At 41.8% G+C, this 19891-nt stretch overlaps 1 protein-coding gene across 1 annotated transcript in view; it reads right to left on the reverse strand.

Annotated features, from left to right (window-relative positions):
• Window positions 1–19891, reverse strand: part of Cfap61 (cilia and flagella associated protein 61) — a 289348-nt gene that overhangs the window by 56543 nt on the left and 212914 nt on the right. The window contains exons 23-25 of the mRNA XM_027421600.2: window positions 15318–15645; window positions 11029–11120; window positions 3077–3282 (exon numbers count right to left, since the gene is read on the reverse strand). Of these exons, the coding sequence (XP_027277401.1) occupies window positions 3077–3282; window positions 11029–11120; window positions 15318–15645 (626 nt within the window). The remainder of the gene's footprint in view (window positions 1–3076; window positions 3283–11028; window positions 11121–15317; window positions 15646–19891) is intronic.

Raw genomic sequence — 19891 nt, forward strand, 5'->3', positions numbered from 1 at the left:
CCTTGCCTAATTAAGCAATGATTTAATGCACTGTCCATCAAATCCTATGGATATTTTCATGGAACACGATGGGTTTATTATAAAACTTTTGGAAGAGTAAAAACAAAAATATGGAAGAGATCCTTGAAGAAGGTATTAAGAGATTGCATTAAATTATGAATACATATTAAATGCCCCTATGTAGAAAAGAGTGGTTTCAAAGCAGTAAAAGAAACATTCAAAATAAGTGACCAACACAAGTTTGCATCCAGAGTATATCAGCCCTCTGGGGCATTTTTAAGAAGAAGAGGAGGACCCATATGGTCACAAAGTACTATCATAAATGTACTATCAACAACTAAAAAGGCACTTAGCTGCATCAGTCATCAGAGAAGGATAAAGAAAGTCCAGAAGATACATTTGTATATGATCAAACTGGTCTAATTTTGAAGTCTGAATATAACCAATGTATGATGGACAAACAGGAACTCTCAATGAAAGGTTGTGTAGACAGACATGACTATTTTGGGAAAGTTTAAGTACAGGCTGCCAAGACTACGAATTTACAGGGCTGTGACACTCTTAGAGAGATTCTATACATGAAGTTATGTTCTCACTGGCCACAGAATTGTTTGTAGCAGCACAAAGAACTTAAGACAACAACCAGAAGGAAAAATCCATGAATGAATAGCAACACAGTTAAACAATAGAAAACTACAGCGCCAGGAAAACAAATGAGCTACAGTTATGTCCATGAGTTTAGACACTTCTCTCACACAGAATAAACAGAACATTGACTTTCTGTAGCAAACCATAGCTTCAACTCAAAAGGAGGCAAAACAAATTAATATTATTTAGGAAGTCATTTATATATAAACATTATATAGATTATATATGTATTAAATATATATATACACACACACAGATACACACACAGAATGCATACATATATGAAATAACAGTTGGTAAACCACAACCTTTGGATCAAATCCAGCCAGTGCCTACTTTGGAATATGATGCTTCCTTAGGCCATGATGTGTTCATTTGCTTATGTACTTTCTCATTTTAAGAGAAAAGTTGAGAACTTCTGACAAAGACTGTATTTGTTCTTATATCGAAAAGTTTCACAGGAAACAAAAATAAATGACTAACCCTAACTTCAAAATGGTGGCTGTCTTCCAAATGATAATCTTGGTATGGCCAGAGAGGGGCTTCCAACGCCTTGTGGTCAAGAATTATTCCTTAATGTATGTAGTAGACGCATGGGTTTCCAGTAGTATTTTCATTTCAAGCATGCATGAATGCCTCACATACCTTGTTTTGCTTGCATGACACATTATATAATTTAAAACTTTTAGGATGGAAGGATTATGATATGGGCAGTCACCCTATGGGTATCAAGGACACTCAAATCTTGTTTTATAGACTGTGTTAGGTATTGGATCTGACACCATCTTGTTTTACAGAGAGAAGAAAAGTTCTCCTCGTCCAGCTAAGTAGCAGCTGCATTCAGAAGTGGCTTTCTGCTATAAAAAGGCATGCCTTCCTCAAGGCAATCTGAATAATTTGAGACTTATACTACTGTGCTCTGATATTGGGGCCAATATCAAAGATGACAATTTTCACCAAACTGATCTAAGAGTTGATGCATTTTCCATCAAGTCCAGTGGGTTTCTTTTCATGGAACTTGACATGTCTACAATAAAACTTGCTATAAAGTTTTAATTCTGTAAGTCTTTCACTTGCTTGGATATATATATATATATATATATATATATATATATATATATATATATATGCTACTGTGAAAAATATTGTTTCCCTGACTTCTGTCTCACTCTGTCATTTGTATATTGGAAGGCTACTGATTTTGCATGTTAATTTTATATTCTGCTACTTTGCTAAAAGTGTTTATCAGCGGCAGAATTTTCTTGGTGGAGTTTTTTATGGTCATTTCTATATTCAATCTTATCATCTGCAAATAAAGATAATTTGACTTCTTCTTTTCCAATTTTGATCTCCTTCAGTTGCCTTATTGCTCTATCTAAAATTTCAAGTACCATATGAAATAGGTATGGAGAGAGTGAACATTCTTATCTTGATACTAATTTTAGTGTGAATGCCTTGAATTTCTCTCCATTTAGGTTGATGTTGGCTGTGGCCTTGTGGTAAATCACCTTTGTTATGTTTAAGTATGATCCTTGTATCCCTAATCTCTTCAGGACTTTTATCATGAAGGGGTGCTGGATTTTGTCAGAGGCCTTTTCTGCATTTAATGAAAGAATCATGTGGTTTTTGTCTTCCAGTCCATTTCTGTGGTGGATTACATTTCTCAGTTTACGTATGTTGAATCATCTCTGCATCTCTTGGATGAACCCTAATTGATCATGGTGGATGATCTTTTTGATGTGTTTTTGGATTCAGTTTATAAGTATTTTATTGAGAATTTTTGCATCTATGTTCATAAGGGATATTGGTCTGTAATTTTCTTTCTTTGTTTTTTTTTTTTTGTATAGTTTAGGTATCAGTGTAACTGTGTAAAAGAGCTATGTAACCTTGTAACTGTGTAAACTTGTAAAAGAGCTGAAAAAGACTACAGCGTGGATTGCCGGAGCAGAAGCTTTCTTACTGATCTTCCTGATAAACAGTCATCCAATTGATGGAAGGAAAAAGGCTAGGATAGTAAGCAGCCTGTCCAGTGGTTACAGAATTCCTAATGGGACCAGGTTTTCTACATCCTGACCTTCAACCTTTCTTTTAGGTTCAGACTGCTGCTCTTAGAAGCCCCATTTGGAAAGGGACTGGAGTATCATGTCACCTCATACTTTCATGACATCAACTTCATGTATTGTTGCCTCTGAGGTCCAGATCCAGGCCCAGTGTGGACATATCCAAGTTCATATACTTTCTCATGTGAACCTTTGCTCTCCAGCCAATGGCTGATATCCATTATTCTGTGACAAAGCCATGTCAGCAGCTTCAGCCTCTCTCAGTGATTCCTATTCCACTCTCTGGTGCATCATGACACATATCCCTCTGGCATGAAACACCACATGTAACCATATGCATCCACAGTGAAAGGCAATGTCCAACTTACCTGTAGAGATCTGGAATCAGATTTTCATAATAACGAGTACACAGGTTGTTGAGGGCTTGCTCATGCTGCCCAAACAAGCGGATGTAGTTGGAGACTGGGAAAGGCTCCTTTGAAAGGCATGTGATGGACTCCACCAATTTATACCTGTTAATGTACAGCCGGAAGTATGTGCCGTCTCTCACATTCCCTGTCATTACTTCTGAACCCTGGTTGAGAATGAGAAATGGATCAGGAAAACAGTATTCAAAATGTTCCTCGACTTTGAGAACTTTATTTTAGCAATGTTTTAATTTTTCACAGATGATAGACAAGTTCTATCTTGTTGCAAATAACAGCTATTGACCAAACACAAAGGAAAACAATGATGCATCAGAAATGATATTTTTCATGACAAAATGTTCCTCAGAACATTTTAAATTGCTATTATTGTTTCATGCTTTTAATTTAGTTGCTAGCTGACAAACAACTCTATAGCTCAATATCTCACCCAGTAAAGGAACTGGGTTCCTTTTCTATGATGTCTTTGAAGTTTCACATTTCACGGAGCCATTTTTAAAACAATATCCTGGTCAAAGTGATCATGAGGAATTCTAGTTGTTTTAAAGAATACTTAAACAAATAAAAGGTGAAAACCTGGTGGTTAGGCTTGGGAAGGAGGGTGGGTGACGACAGTCAGGTCTCTGGTAACTCAGTTCCTAGGAGGAAGTGTAAGACCTTCGGAAAGCTCAGGCTTCCAGGATCTTAGCCCAGGACTGCAGCCATCCCAATCACCAGGCAAAGTCGAAAGCTTGATGCAAACTGCATGAGGCTTTATTGTAGCTTAACAAGCTAACCCCATGTTAGCTTGGGTCTTTGATCCACCCGCCATGGCGCATGGCTAGCAAAGACAAGTTCAAAGTGGCTGCGTACAGATCTGATAGGGCAGCATAAGGGGAGTGTCTAGGGGTATGCACAGGCCCAGGATTGCTGTGCCTCCAGGCTTGGAGGGTTTACCCTGTGTTGATTGGTCAACTGGTTGTTATGGCCCATAGGCCCTCCCAGGGTGGTTGCTATGCTCTGTGTGTCATTGCTGTGTGCTTGTCCGTAAAGCACACCCAGAGCCGTAAAGCATAGCACCACCAGCTAACTTCTGATTGGTTCCTTGCCACGAGGCAGGCATCTGACCTCTTAGTGACCAAGGCAAGGTTAGAAAAGCACGTGTCCCGCTGTTATGGCTGCCGAAATGGGGAGCTGGTCCCTTCAGAAGGTCTCAGGACACAGCACACACCCCCTACAGCCTGTGATGACCTTCCTCAGGACACAGCACACACCCCATACAGTCTGTGGATGACCTTTCAGTTTGTAAGTTGTTCAAGGTGGACTTTGACTTTTGGAAACTGATTAAAACTACCATATGAACCAGATGATGAGGAAGGGTTCTGCTGTAATCCCATGTCATGAATACTTTTTCGACTTCAGCCCTGATGACTACTGACCCCTCACTGGGGCTCCATTCCCTGTTGGCCTCAGTAGACAAACGGGCAGTTTGGTGGAGGCTGAACTTTGCCCCAAGACTCTGGATTTAGTTCACTATAACACCCATAACGTTTTTTTGAGTACACAGAGTTAAGCTTTCACTCTAAACTTGAACATGGCATTTTGAAAGCCACAGCAGATTCAACTCATTTTAATCCCAAACATTTACTTAGTCCTGGATCCAGCTGAGGGATTTATCTGAGCAGGGACACATGGTGTGATGGCTAGAGTGGCTGTCAATTTACCAGGATCTGAACCCACCTAGGAGACAAGCCCCCATCACACCTGTGAGTGATCACTTACACTAGGTTAGCCTCTGGGCATCCCCTGAGGAATCACCTTGATTAGGTTTCGTGAGGTGCTAATACCCACCCTAAAGTGGGCAGCCCCAGGCCCCGGGCGTAGGTCCTAGAATGTACAGAAAGGAGAGGGTAAACTGAATAAGAGCACTGGGTGTTCTCTGCTTCCTGGCTGGGAACACAGTGTGAGCAGCTGCCTAGGTTCCTGCCAGAATGACTCCTCTGCCATGATGGATTATACCTTTGAACTTTGACCCCAAATAAACCCTTTCTCCCTTAAGTTACTTTCATCACAGTAGCAGGAAAAGCAACTAATCCACAAGGTTTAAATTTAAAGCTAAACTGAAGTATCATGGGGTTGTTAGACCCCCGGAAAACTCAGGAATCCGGGGTCCCAGGCCACGACCTCAGTCACCCCAATCATCAGGCAGATTTGAGAGCTTGCTGCAAACTGCATGAGGCTTTATTGTTTTTTTTAATGAGCTAACCCCATGTTAGCTTGAGTCTTTCACTCACCCGCCATGGCGGATGGCTAGCAAAGACAGCTCGAACCGGCTGCATAGAGATCTTGTAGGGCAGCATAAGGGGAGTGTCTAGGGGTACGCACAGGCTCAGGATTGGTGTGCCTCCAGGCTTGGAGGGCTTGCCCTGTGTTGATTGGCCAATTGGTTGTTATGGCCCATAGGCCCTCCCAGGGTTGCTATGCTCTGTGCGTCATTGCTGTGCGCTTGTCCGTAAAGTACACCCAGAGTTGTAAAGCATAGCACCACCAGCTAACTTCTGATTGGTTCCTTGCCAGGAGGCAGGCACCTAACCTCTAGTGACTAAGGCAAGGTCATAGCGAGCATGTGTTACTGTCATGGCTGCCGAAATGAGGGGCTGGTCCCTTCAGGGTCACATGGCACAGTCCTAGGGAGGACAGAGCCAATACCAGGAGACACATCTGGAGACAAGACTCTAGGCCAGCACCAAGACAATGACAGACTGGGTTTTTTGTTGTTTGTTTGTTTGTTTCCTTCTTTTTTGGGGGGGTTTGGTTTTTCAAGACAGGGTTTCTCTGTGTAGCTTTGGAGCCTATCCTGGCACTCGCTCTGGAGACCAGGCTGGCCTCGAACTCACAGAGATCTGCCTGCCTCTGCCTCCTGAGTGCTGGGATTAAAGGAGTGCACCACCAACGCCCGGCTGACTGGGTTTTTAGGGCACGGGGATGACAGCAGGTTCAGCATTAGAAAGAAATTGGGCAATGAGGCTTCAAAGAGGAGACTGGTGGTCCAGTGTGAATATATTCATGGCAATAAAGTAACCCTCAGCATGCATTCTATTTCAAAAAGGTGTCACAAGAAGGAGCAGACGTATTCCACATTTTTGGTACCATCATTAAAATTGAAAGGTGTGTGTGTGTGAGTGTGTGTGTGTGTGTGTGTGTGTGTGTGTGTGTGTGTGTGTGTGTGCAGGTGCATGTGGAGGCATATTCTTCAGGAGCCACGTATGTTGTTTTTCAAGATAGGGTCTCTCCTTGGCCTGGAGCTTTCAGACAGGGCTAGGCTGCATGGCCAGCAATCCCTCTGGGACTCTCCTGTCTTGGCCTCTGGCTTTCATATTATAATAAGCAAGTGCCAACAGGCCCAGCATTTTTTACTGGAATGAGATAAAGACTTCAGAAAGAGCCAGTGTGAGCCTATGCCACAGGGCACCTCTGCTCAGTCACCCTTTACACTCACCGCCATATTTCTCTAGCCTCACCTGCTCCTAGGAGTTTGTCATTCAGGTGCACTGCCTTGAGTCTCGACTGTCAATCCCTCTGCCTTGGGTGTGGGCATGTGACATCAACTTCACTTGGACAGCTTGGAATATTAAGCACTATTTTAGAGCTAGAGTACACTTGGGTATGCAGTGACCTCCGCTATGTGCCTTTCCCAGATAAAATGTAGGCCATCCGAGTTTATCAGCAGCAGTTTTAGAGTTAGCCTCCTGACCTCTTGGCAGAAAGGGACAATTTCAGGAGGGAGCTGGAAAACCACAAGCGAGTGAGTGTTGAGAGAGAGGTCACTACTCAGTAGAAGCAATGCTAGAAATATTCTCAGTAAAGCTGCTTGGGTGTCCCAGACAGCACTCCCCCCTCCCCCACAGGAGCTCTAGTGTAATGTTGGCTGCGAGCTTTCCTCTGGGGCTCACTGGAGAGCAGGGACAGTAATCCCACAGGGCCTGAGCTGCTGCCTCCTTCTCCTTAATGTCTCTTTATGCTGAGTGACTGAGGAAAGGGGACCTGGACACCTAGGAGACTAAGTTTGTGAGCTACCCAGATGGGCAATGAGAAGGTAGCTTTGCAAGGAGCTTCATTACCTGCCCCACATTCAGTTATCAAGGTCTCCTTTGTGCTCTGGGCTCTACACCCTGGGCTGGGCACTTCAAGGCTGGGGGCACCATTAGTTACTACAGCAGTGGGGATGTGACTAATTGCCAAAGAAACCTGGTGGCTTGCTGGCCAGGGACTCAGCCAGAGTCTGAGCAGGACACACCATCCAATGACAACCTGTTGCATGAGGATGGTAGCCTTCAGATTGCTTCCAATGACATGTTTTCTTTTATTTTTTTAATAACTGAATCTCTGAGGTGTCACACAAAGCTAAGCACACCTGCTACACAGTGACAAGGACTTGAAAAGGCTATTCAGCCAACAGCCACTCTAGAGAAAGTAACAGGGAGGTCTTGCTTGTGACAAATCTTAGCTATGGAAGGCGAGTTGTGTCAGTTTTAATGAGCTTTGGCATTGTCTCGGCATGGCTAAGAGTTGGGTGGAACAGTCTGGAAACTTGGAGTGCACTGAAATAGTGCACATCAATATTAAAAGGAATTCACATGCAAACTGGCGTCTTGGCCACAGATTACCCTTTAGTACTGGCCATTCCCAATGATACTTGCTGCCCTGATTTTTTTTTTTTTTTTCTGATTACGAAGGTTAGAAAATTGATCTGGAATTCACACCAAATGGAAGTCATGGGATTAATCAGCCTCAGTGTTAGAGAAACCAAGTCCCCAGCTCTCATGACAAACACATGATTTAAAATTTAATAGTATCCAAGGCAGAATTTGTTGTGACAAATTTCTTTACTTTGTGGCATACAAGCCAACCAAGCATGTGGCCAGACCTGCAAATCAGCTCATTCTGGAGTCATCTCTGGTCTTTTTTTTTTTTCTGGGTTATATTATATGATAAGCTCATGGATTACTGAAGTGGCTTCTAACTTCACTACTCCACTCACAGACAATGAAGAAAGTCTAAGATAGGTCTGGACCATATCTGTTGTAAGATTAATAATTCAGTTTCCCTGGGGGAAATACTGTTCAGTGGGCTATACTCTAGATCAGCTGCCTATATTTAGGTGACTGCCTAACCATTTTGGCAACAATTTGGCATAAATTAATTCCCACTCCAAAAGATTGCCATGGATCATATATATATATGAATATATATATTCTTAGAAAATAAAATAGAAAAAATCTGCTTGGATCTACTGCACTAATTAAAAAGGAAGCCCACCTGGCAAATGGTTAATTAAAGCCAGGGGTCCTGTTCAAGTACCAGCGAAAGAATAGCACCAGCCAAAGAATCTAAGTCACACTGTTATTAGAATTCTCATTATCTAAAAGCCCTCTGTCTCTTCTAACTCGATGTGCAGAGCACAGAGCAGAGGTAGACACATGAAGACACTCGAATCAAGCCCAACATTTCCCAGCTTTTGTATGGATTAGGTGCATCCTGTTTCTGGTGAAAAAAAAAAAAAAAAAAAAAAGGCTGCCTCTGAGCACCTTGCATCCTTGCATACCAGACACCTGAGACAATGTAGAGACTGGGTGAGATGGTACCTGACTGCACTGAGGGAGGAGATTGAAGTTTGAGGCCAACCCTTAAGCTAGATAGTAAGACATCATCTACAAACAACAAATAGACCCCCCCCCAAGTAGGAGAGGCCAAAGATAATGAGAAAAAAGAAGAAAACACAGTATCTGTCTTTCCCCTAGAAGAAGGAAGTTTCATTATTATATAGAAGCAGGATTTACAAGAATTCACATCATTAACTGGTCACCTGTTTTACTCCAAGCAGTATAAATGAACGGTAATAATTTGCTCTGTACAAATGGTCAATAACAACTCTAGGAATGAAGACAAGTGGAAAGCCCAGGAGAAGCAAATGGAAGCACTGGGACCGGGGTTCCTGAATGGGGAGGGGCTAGGGACCAATGGCTAGTGACACTTTGAATCCTCCCTTTCTAGTGGGGTTTTTCTAGTATATTCAACTTACACCCAGCTGACCAGAACTCTCCTCATGGCTAGCCCTCCCTCTGAGAAAAATCTGAGAAATATCCTTATGTTAAGTTGGTCAAGTCAATAACTCTCAAAAACATACAGATGATGATGGGAAAGGAGGCTTTGCCCCACTGAGGGAAAATCAAGTGTGACACACAAGAAAGTGAGTCATCATTTGATAGAATCCAGTCTGGGACCATCTGTCAGAAGAGCTTCCTTGAGGAACTCTCCAATTGATCAGCTGATGAGAAGTCCCACCCACAGCTCCGGGGTAGCCTTTCTGTGTAATTCATGGAGGGGAGGAAAACAGTTGCTATTCATGATCCAAAGAATCTGCTTGCTCCAGTGTCACAAAGGCAGATGTCCATAGCCTGATGGTATATCAGAACCTAACAATGATGGCTTGCTAATTAATCTTCAGTAGGTAAATTGATAAATAAATTGTGGTTCAACTAGACAATGGAATACACTCGGCACTTAAAGGAATGGGCTGTACAGCATGGAAAGGCATGGAAGGAACTTAAGTATATACTACTAGCTAAAATAAGCCAGTCTGAAAGGCCACATACTGTGGTCCCAGTTATGTGATGTAGTGGTTAACCCTGCTTGTCAGTTTGCTGGGGTTTAGAATCAGCACAGAAACAAAGCTCTGGGCATGTCTGGGAGGGAGCTTCTACATTAGGTTAGCTGAGGTCGGAAGACCCACCCTAAACACGTGTGCGGGACAGCATTCTGTGGTCTGGGGCCCTGTACTGTACACAAAGGAGGAAGCCAGTCGAGCATGAGCATCTCCTCCTCTCTGCTTTCTCACTGTGCATGCAATGTGACTACTGCCTCAAGTTCCTGCCTTCCCTGTCCTGAGGACTGTGTCCTCAAACTGTGGACACAAATAAACCCTTCCTTCCATAAGCCATTTACTTTCAGGTGTTTGGTCATAGTAATAGGAAGAGTAAGTAACACATGTTACAACTTTGGAGACAATAAAGAAGATCATAGAGTGGGTTTTAGTAGGCTTCTGTATGGCACTGTGATGGTGGGTGAATGCACTGTTAAGAGCCTCTAGAATCTACGGCAACCAGAGTGGATACTAATGAAAGCTGTGGGATCTGCTGATAACTATGCGCTGATGGAGGCCACCAGTTCTGACCATCAGATCAGGCCACTTTGGTGGGAAATGTAGATAGTTGGGGCGTGGGAATATGCCATGAGGGATGAGGAATAAGGAGTATTCAGGAGATCACTGTAACTTGTTCTTGAATTTGTTATAAAATTAGAACTACTTTTTACAAGTCTATCAAAGAAAACATATATCAAAGCAACACTAAACTTGATTATCTCGTGATCTTTGGGAGTTAGAGATTGGGGGTGTCTCAGCTGGGAACTCAAGATCTCACAGGCTTTCAGTCAAGATCTTGGCTGGAGCTACAGTCATCTGAAGGTTTGAATGGTATTAGAAGGCCTACTACGGCTGGTGTTGGCATCAGTTATTTACCTTAAAGACCTCACCAAAGGGCTGCCTGGGAAACCTTTCACTATCTCACTCGGTTATCTGCAAAGGGACAAGGTGGAAGTTATAGTATTGTTTTTGATGTTGGAAACCAATCACTATCATCTCCACAGCATCCTGCAGGGTCCACCAGTTCAGCTCTGTCTGCTCCCCTTGGGAGTGGACCACATGATGGGGTGAGACTCTAGGGACCATTTTAAATGTTGACATGCACAATGAGAGTATGATGAACCAATGACTTTGAGTCAAAAATTTTACCTCCCCATAAAACTAAATATTATGACCAGAAGTAAAGTAAAACTCATGACTGAGCAATACTTACAAAATCAGGCTGTGACCTTTGAACATCCAAGGGACTCGAGATGCCAGGTTTGGCAATATGCAGATAATAATAAGACCCAGGAAGAATGCCACCTAGAGGGAATGGTAGGTGTCCACATCAGAAATGAACTATTGGTTTACATTTCATCAAAGAACAGAGATGATGCCAATGCGTCTGTTTATGAAACTCCAGCTAAAGTGTGGCCATGTAGGAAGGAAGACCCTGGGGTGGCTGAACTTAATTTAGTCAAATCAATATGATGGAACTAGTTTACCATATAATGTAGCCATCTATGAAAGATGTGCAAAGATGCACCCCATTGATTTCTCACACCTCCCTGAACTCTAACCTGTAGATGGAGGTTTCTGTCTGGCCAGGTATTCATTTCTATATCACTAAACCACCACCACCTTACAAGACCAAGAGCTCCAGAATGCTGTCATAGCATTCCCATTTCCCATACTCTTCCAAATAACCAAATTGCTAAAAAAATATTTTATATGGAAAATTAGCAAAGTTCCTTGCTTAACACCTTAGAAAATAATTATTATAAAGTCCTTAATATTTTGGAGATAATCTTGAACCTGACTAAGCTCTAGTCTTTGAGGTCCCTCCATTCTCTTACTTGCCTGAGGTCACTCCCTAAGGTCCTACCCAGAGGAGAGGAGCAGAACCTCCCTAAAACATCTCCTTAGAAAGAGGAAGGCAGTGGTGGAATGTGGGCTTTGGTATTCTTGGCTTGGTGTTCCATTTACTAGATCAGGTTTCATAAACACCTTCAGGCCTTATGCATGCATGCTTTAATCTGTGAACCTCCAGAACTAAACATCAAATTCTGTAAATATGTGTGTTTTTCTGGTGGGAAGCTCCATAAACATTTTAAAACACAGTTGTAGAACAGCTTTTCTCTCTTTGTCTTTTTCTTTCAACATAAAAAACCAACAACCTGTCTTCATCTTCCATGGGCAGCCTGTGGTGACCTATGAAAATGGTTCACCCCTCTCTTGACTCAGAAAACCCTATAAAATCGAGTGTATCAAGAGGTTCATCATGTCCTCATGCTCACTTTGGATTACCCATGAAACTACCTGGGCCACCAAAGGTATGCAAATTCTAAAAGCCACCATCTGAAGGATGTCATCTTGAAGGAGCAATGTGCTCCAACCTGGCAGTATAATGGTAGAGTCGGTAGATGTACCTGTTGTGGAATACTGTTATAAGACGTGTTACATTTGTTGGTGCTATGAAACATTCCTTTAATGATGCAAAGATGTGTTGCATTCTTTTATGTTGAATTTGTTTAACTTTGTGAAGTTGTGTTACTTTGCCAGTCTAAAACACCTCATTTGTCTAATAGAAAGCCGAATGGCCAGGTAGCAAGACAGGAAAAAGGATAAGCAGGGCTGGCTGGCATGCAGAGAGAAGACATAGGAGGAGAAATCTGGGAGAAGAACATCAAGTAGTGAGAAAAGGAGGGACCAGCTACCCAGTCAGACACAGACTAAGAAGGAAAGAAAAGATAGACAGAAATTGAGAAAGGTAAAAACCCAGAGGCAAAAGGGAGATGGGATAATTTAGTTAAGAAAAGCTGACAAGAAATAAGCCAAGCTAAGGCCAGGCATTCAGAAGAAAGAATCAAACTCCGTATTGTTTATTTAGGAGCTGGATGGTGGACCCTTAAAAGAGCCAAAGAGTAAAAAACACCAACTACATGTGCCCAAACCAGATACTAGGGCTAAAGACAAGGTTGAAGGCCCCAAAGGGAGCTGGATTCCTTCTGCACATGCTTAAAGCTGCAGAGAGTAATGCTGAACTTAGATGTAGATTCTCTAGTCATTGACCATATCCAAGTCAACAAGAACATATCAAGCCTAAGACATGCCTTTGAACTTGTAGAGCTCATGGTTGCATTAACCTATATGTGAGCTCCCCCTGCCATATGGAGATGATCGCCATTGAAAAGGAACAAATTGTTTCTAAGCAGAAAGAGAAGGTTGTACAGAAGAGGAAGATACTGCGGGAGAAAATGGAGAAACAAAAGCATGAGGTGCAGGAATAAGTTAAGTATAAAATAAATGCGAAAAACCTTCCTTACATGAAATCATCTTCTTAGGGGGTCAACAAGACTTAGGGAGTGAAATGGGCTATTTCACAGCTGTAAATGGCTGAGCCTATCCATAAAGAGAGCAAGTTACAGAGGCTGGAGAGGTGGTTCATGGAAAGGAGCGCTTGCTAAGTTTGCAGAGGACTGGGGTTTGGTTGCTAGCACCCATATGGTGATTAACAATTGCCTGTAACTCCAATTCCATGGTATTCCATGCCCTCTCTGGGACTCCCACAGGCACTGCACACATAGGATGCACAGCATTCCTGAAGGCAGCACAGCCACACACAGAAAATTAAAAAAATAGTTAAATGTTTAAAGAGAGGAGGCTAGGGACAAATTAGAATGGAAAGTAAATTAGGTACAAGACTTTGGACTCACCAAGATAGGGATAATGAAGTGCTTTCTCTGAATTTGTCAAAAGCAAATGGACTACATATTTTCTCTGAATTTGCCAAATGTAAATGGACTAGACATTGTTGACCAACTTACTACCTGTATATATTGTACATACTTATTGTATATGGTTTTTCTTGTGCTAGTTGTAGCCTTCTTTTTGTATTAGACAAAAAAAGGAAATTGTGGTGGTATATTACTTATGATTTATTAAAGCTCAAATGAGGATTTAGAAAGCAAAGTGAGCCTCAAGCTATAGAGATCAGGTAGTGGTGGTACACACCTTTAATGCCAGGACTCAGGAGACAAAGGCAGATAGATCTCTGTGAGTTCAAGGTTAGCCTGGTTTACAGAGTGAGTTCAAGGACAACTAAAGATACACAGAGAAACCCTGTCTCAAAAAACCAAAAAATTAAAAGTTAAAATAAAAGAAATAGAGTAAAAAAAAAGATGGAAAATACACAGAGAGTTTGGATACTGTATGTTATTGTGTTGTCTTTGAATTGTTTGACTGCTGAGGAAGGAACAACAGTTGCTAAAACGCATCTGATTATAAATGCTGCTGGATTAATCCAACCTGTATATTTTGAAAAGGGTTTGACTTCAAAATCTAAGTCAAAAGATATGTTACTTTGGAGAAGAGATTTTGCTTTTGTTTCCAAAGGAAATGAGGGGCTGTGGATTCATTCTTGGTTAAGAAAAATAAGGTTTGATTGAGAAGACCCCCTGAAAAAAAATCTCCAATGGGAACAGATGGCCCAGATGATCCAATGATTCAGAGCACCTCTGTTGCAATTTCTTCTGAGTTCTGCATTCAGAACAGGTTCAAGGTTGCTGGCTAAGATGATCCAGCCTCACAGAATACTCCAGTCAGGACTTGACCATAATCCTAAATTTTCTTTGGGTTCCATAAGATTACCAGCAACCCAAATCAGCAGGAAGTAGCCTAGAAAACTATGCCCACATTCCCAAAAAATGGATTATGGATGTTTGTCTTCGTTTAGTGTGTTGGTTATGGATTGTTATGGATAACGGTCAGGAAAAAAAAACTAAACAAAGGAGATTAGATTCAGGGTTCTTGTTTTGAAAAGAAAAAAGAGGGGAAATAATGTGGGATAATACTCTTGTACACTGTAAAGATTTGTCACTTGCATTGGTTTAATAAATTACTGTTTGGCCAGTAGCCAGGCAGGAAGTATAGGCAGGGCTACCAGACTAGGAGAATTCTGGGAAGAGAAAGTCATCAGCCAGACACAAGGGAAGCAAGATGAGAATGCCTTACTGAGAAAAGGTACCGAGCCATGTGACTAAACATAGATAAGAATTATGGGTTAATTTAAGTTGTAACAGTTTGTTAATAAGAAACCTGAGCAATAGGCTAAACAGTTTATAATTAATATAAGCCTCTGGGTGTTTATTTGGGACTAAATGGCTGCAGGACAGAAAGTTCTGTCTACATGAAGTCTTTTATTTATTGTGTTACAGTAAGAAGTCAGGGCAAACCACTACTCACTAGCCCTGAAAACTCTAGACAAGTTACTACTGGTATTTTCCAGTTTATAAATTAGGGACTGATGTTAGGAAGGGAGCCCATAATAAATGCCCAGTATGCAAAGGACCTCAATAATGATATTGCCAGTTTACAATGAGTGCTGAAGAAATAAGACAGGCTCCTACTCTCCCTCCAGGACACCTACTAAAGACCAAGGAGCTATATTTAAGAGACACGTGACTGGCTGCTCTGAACACTGGCCTCATCAAAAAAATAGGGGGGGGGGCTTCCACGTACCTTGGATCTTGGCTCCCTTGTACATGGGGATGAGCCGATCAAGGTCAGCTGGAGGTTCTGTCACAGGTTCAAGGGTTGGGTCAAAGAGACTGAGCATAGCTGCTGCCAGCTGAAACCCAATTTCTTTGGAACTGAAATTGCTGTGAGTCCAATCATTTGAGTAATATCGGTTGGAGAATTTAGTGAGGGAGCCAGCAGCTCTGATGGCTATGTCATTGGTGTGGAAGGTGGTGTCAATCACAAGACGGCCATCATAGACAAGGCATGCATCATTAAAGGCTTTGAATGTTTCATAATCCACATTCTTCTTATAGAAGCTGAAGAATACCTACAAAGTGAAAAAAAAGATCACATCATCAATGTGGGTTGTGTGGTGGCTCGAGTGAGAATGGCCCCCACATGCTCATGTTTGATGGAACTGTTTGGGATTAGGAGGCATAGACTTTGTTGGAGGAGGCATGTCACTGGTGGTATGTGATTTGAAAAGTCCACAGTATTCCCAGTTACCTCTTTCTCTGCTTCTTGCTTGTGGATCAGATGTAAGCTCTTACCTACTACTCCAGCACCATGCCTGCCTGCTATGGACTCTTGCCTTCTGAAACTGTAAACAAGCCCCAGTTAAATGTTTCCTTTTATAAGATGCCTTGGCCATGATGTCTCTTCCCAGTAACAGAAAGTAACTAGGACAATCTGCTATTTCCTTTTTGTGTTCCTTGATGGAGACCACGAAGCTAGATGCAGGTTTTCCCAGTTATTGACCTTTATTTCACCTGCCCCAGAGTGTGGACAGTCTTCAGAGTGCAGAGAGTGTCTATGTTTATTATAACTGTGTGATGGAGAGAGGGAGATGGGAGGGAAGGGGGTCAGAGGAGATTACAGACCTTTGATATGAAGAACATATTAAGATCACCCTACATGACTCTTTAACGTCCAGTTTATATGTACAATAGGAAGAAAGAGATCAAGTAAAGGAAGCACTAGTACAGGAATGCATATTTTTGCCCCGTGAGGTAGGGGCCATGTTTCCCCTGTTCTTCAACACTGCAGCCTCCTTTTCTTGTGTCTGACTCGGGTCTCGAAAGCTTCTTTCTTGGAGTTACTTCATCTTCTCTTGAATCCTCAGAGTGTTCCACTCATGAGTTTTAAAATCCGGAAATCTTAAAAACTTTAATTGTATCCTATTTATTTATTTTATGTGTAGGTATTCTTGCATATGTGCATTCTCTAGCTTCTATGTGGAGGTAGAGGACAACTTGTAGGAGCTGCTTTGCTCATTCACAATGTGACTTCTGGGAATCAAACATAGGTTAGCAACCTTGGTGGCAGATGACTCCACTCCCTAAGCCATCTTGTCAGGCTTTAAGCCAGGTGACGTCATTGAAGGATGTCCTAGAGAGTAAGAGCCGTGCATGTCTACCAGACCTGCTCTTGTCCCATTGCTTCCTTCCCTGGGATAGCAGGCAGGGACGTTCATTTCTCTGAGTCTCTCTCTGACGCTGAGCCTCTGGTTTCCTACACACCTCTCATTCTCCCCTTCTCCTGCCCCACTTAGGTAAAACTAGATTTCTATCTATATAAAAATGGAGGCCTGGCAGTGGTGGCGCACGCCTTTAATGCCAGCACTTGGGAGGCGGAGGGAGGTATATCTCTGTGAGTTTGAGGCCAGCCTGGTCTACAGGGCTAGTTCTGGGACAGCCAAGAAACCCTGTCTCAAAAAATTTTTAAAAAGCAGAGAAAGGTATGTGGCAAATTCAAATTATACATAAGAATAGTGTTCTTCGCCTCTTGATCCTTTCACATTTTTCAAAGGTCTCCACAGAAGTTCTCCTACCTGTTAGTTTCTGTGGTAGTTTGAATGTAATTTGCCCCCATAAGCTCATACAGGGAGGCGCTATTAGGAGGTGTGGCTTTGTTAGAGTAGGTGTGGCCTTGTTGGAGGAAGTGTGTCACTGTTGGGGCAGGCTTTGAGGTCTCTTTTGCTTGAGATAGCACACAGTGTTTCAGTCAATTTCCTTTTGCCTTCTGATCAAGATGTAGCCATGTCTGCCTACACACCACCATGCTCTGCCCCGTGATGATAAGGGACTAAACCTCTAGAACTGTCAGCCAGCCACCACAATTAAATGTTTTCCTTTATAAGAGCAGCCGTGGTCATGGTGTCTCTTCACAGCAATAGAAACCCTAACTAAGACAGTTTCTTTTTCTAAATTTTATTAGTTATTGTTAAGTAACATATTTAACAAAGATTAGCATTTTATTTTATTTTTTAGCTCTAAAGTTTATCAGCACTGTGGTGCTGTTATCCACACTGTTCTAGAGTATTCACAGCTTTGGCTGCTGTTGGATTCTCACAGAAGTAACTGCATTGAGAAGTGAATCAGCAAATCTAGCAGAGATTTCATAAGCCTCATTCATTCTCATTCTTCACAAGATACTTTCCTCTAGATACTTGTCTAGGCCATAGAGATCTCTTATTGAAAAAAATTAAATATGGAGGTTACCATGTAATTGAACAGATGCATACCAACAAACAGGGAAGATTTTCTTGAGAGCTACTAGCTGGGGTTTAGATTGGCAAACCTGCCAGGAACCCAAGAGGCATGGATGGCTACAGGGCAGGAATAGGTAACCCTTTGATATAGGGTAAAAACACCAATTTCTATTTGTTTGTTTGTTTTCAAATTTATTTGTGTGTGTGTGTGTGTGTGTGTGTGTGTGTGTGTGTGTGTGTATTGTGGAGGTCAGAGGGCAGCCTCAGAAATTAGCTTAGTAGACATCCACCATTTTGAGACAGTCTGTTTGACTAACCTAGAACACACTGAGTAGGCTAGGCCAACTAGCCAGTAAGCCCCAGGGGTCCACCAGACTCCACCTCCCAAGAGTATTAGTATTACCTCCAGGTCTGGTGTGACCATGTCCACTGTTGTTGGTTTTTTTCTTTTTACCAGTTTCGAGGAAGTTCTGCTTCTGAAATGGTGGCACAATGCCTTGAGACCAGGTCTTCCACCAGCAATAACTACAAACTCCAGGAAAACTAGAAGGACTACTACAAAGGGTCCTGACTACTATTTAAAGTTGGGGAGATTGTGTATAACCATAAAATGCTGAAATAATGGTCAGCATGGGACCAATTTCCCATATTTGGAAGCTTTTAAAAGAGGGTGGGTTATAGGCATTTTGTGTTCTAATAAAAGAAAGAATTGGTAAATTTTGAAGTAATATCAACAGATTTTTCTGGTTATAAGAACAAAGAGAGAAAATCCTATAAAAACAAATAAGCATGGCTTTAAAGCTTCAGGAAACACATTATATAATTGGGGATCTAATTAAGGCCTGACGGAAAAATGGGGCCATATAATAGTCAAGAATTTGCTAAAATTTAGTGAAAGCCATGGATTTATAGACTCAGGAAAACTTGATGAACCACAGGTAGGATGAAACAATTAAAACACAATAAGCACAAATCATCTGCATCAAACTTTGGACAACAAAGACAAAGAAAAAAAAATCCTGAAACCATATAAAGGAAATAATGTATTATGTCCAAAGAGGAGCAATATCTTCAGTGTTGACTAACTTTTCAATAAAAATGCAACAACATCAAAACATTATAAGAAACAGATTCAAAGTTGGAGAGGGACCTATGAGCCTCAAATTCTATATCCAGTCAAAACATTCCTCAAGAATGAAGGCAAAATAAGCATGTTTTTCAAATAGAGAAAAACTTTTATGTATTTCCTGCCATCAGACTGACTGTGCACAAATCACCAACAGAATTGTTGAGGTGAAGGGAGACCTCTATTTTCAGAAATAAAGAAAAAGACACAAAAATGAGAAAAATATCCAGATATACCTAAAATACGTTTCTACATACATGAGGCTGGCAGTGAGGGGATGTAACTCGGTTGGTAGAGCACTTGTCTAGAAAGTAAAGAGTCCTAGACTTATTCCTCAGCACTGCATAAACCAAGAATGGATGCTTACACCTGTAATCCTAGCACTTTAACAGGTGGAAGCGGAAAGATCAGGAGTTCAAGGTCATCCTCAGCTACCGAGAGAAATAAAGGCCAGACTAAATTATAAAGACTCTCTAGCTCCCTCCACCTTCATCACACACACACACACACACACACACACACACACACACACACACACCCCTAAATACATTGTGGTTTGAAAGAAAATGTCCCCCAAGGGGAGTGACACTAAGGAGACGTGGCCTTGTTGGAGGAAGCTTGGTCTTGTTGGAGACAGCATGTCACTGTGGAGGTGGGATTTGAGGTCTCATAGATGCTCAAGCCATGCTCAGTGAGACAGACCACTTCCTACTTCCTGCACAAAATGTAGAACTCAGCTATCTCTCCAGCACCACATCTGCCTGCATGCTGCCAAGCTCCACTATGATGATAATGAACTGAACCTGTAAACTGTGAGCTACTCAATGAAATGTTGTCCTTTATTAAAGTTGCTGTGATCATAGCGTCTCTTCACAGCAATAGAAGCCCTAACTAAGACATGCAAGTATATAAACATCTGTTTAAAATAAAAATTCTAACATGGCCTTGTTTTATTTT

The sequence above is a fragment of the Cricetulus griseus genome, chromosome 6 (genome assembly GCF_003668045.3).
Source record: "Cricetulus griseus strain 17A/GY chromosome 6, alternate assembly CriGri-PICRH-1.0, whole genome shotgun sequence".
NCBI classification, from domain to species: Eukaryota; Metazoa; Chordata; class Mammalia; order Rodentia; family Cricetidae; genus Cricetulus; species Cricetulus griseus.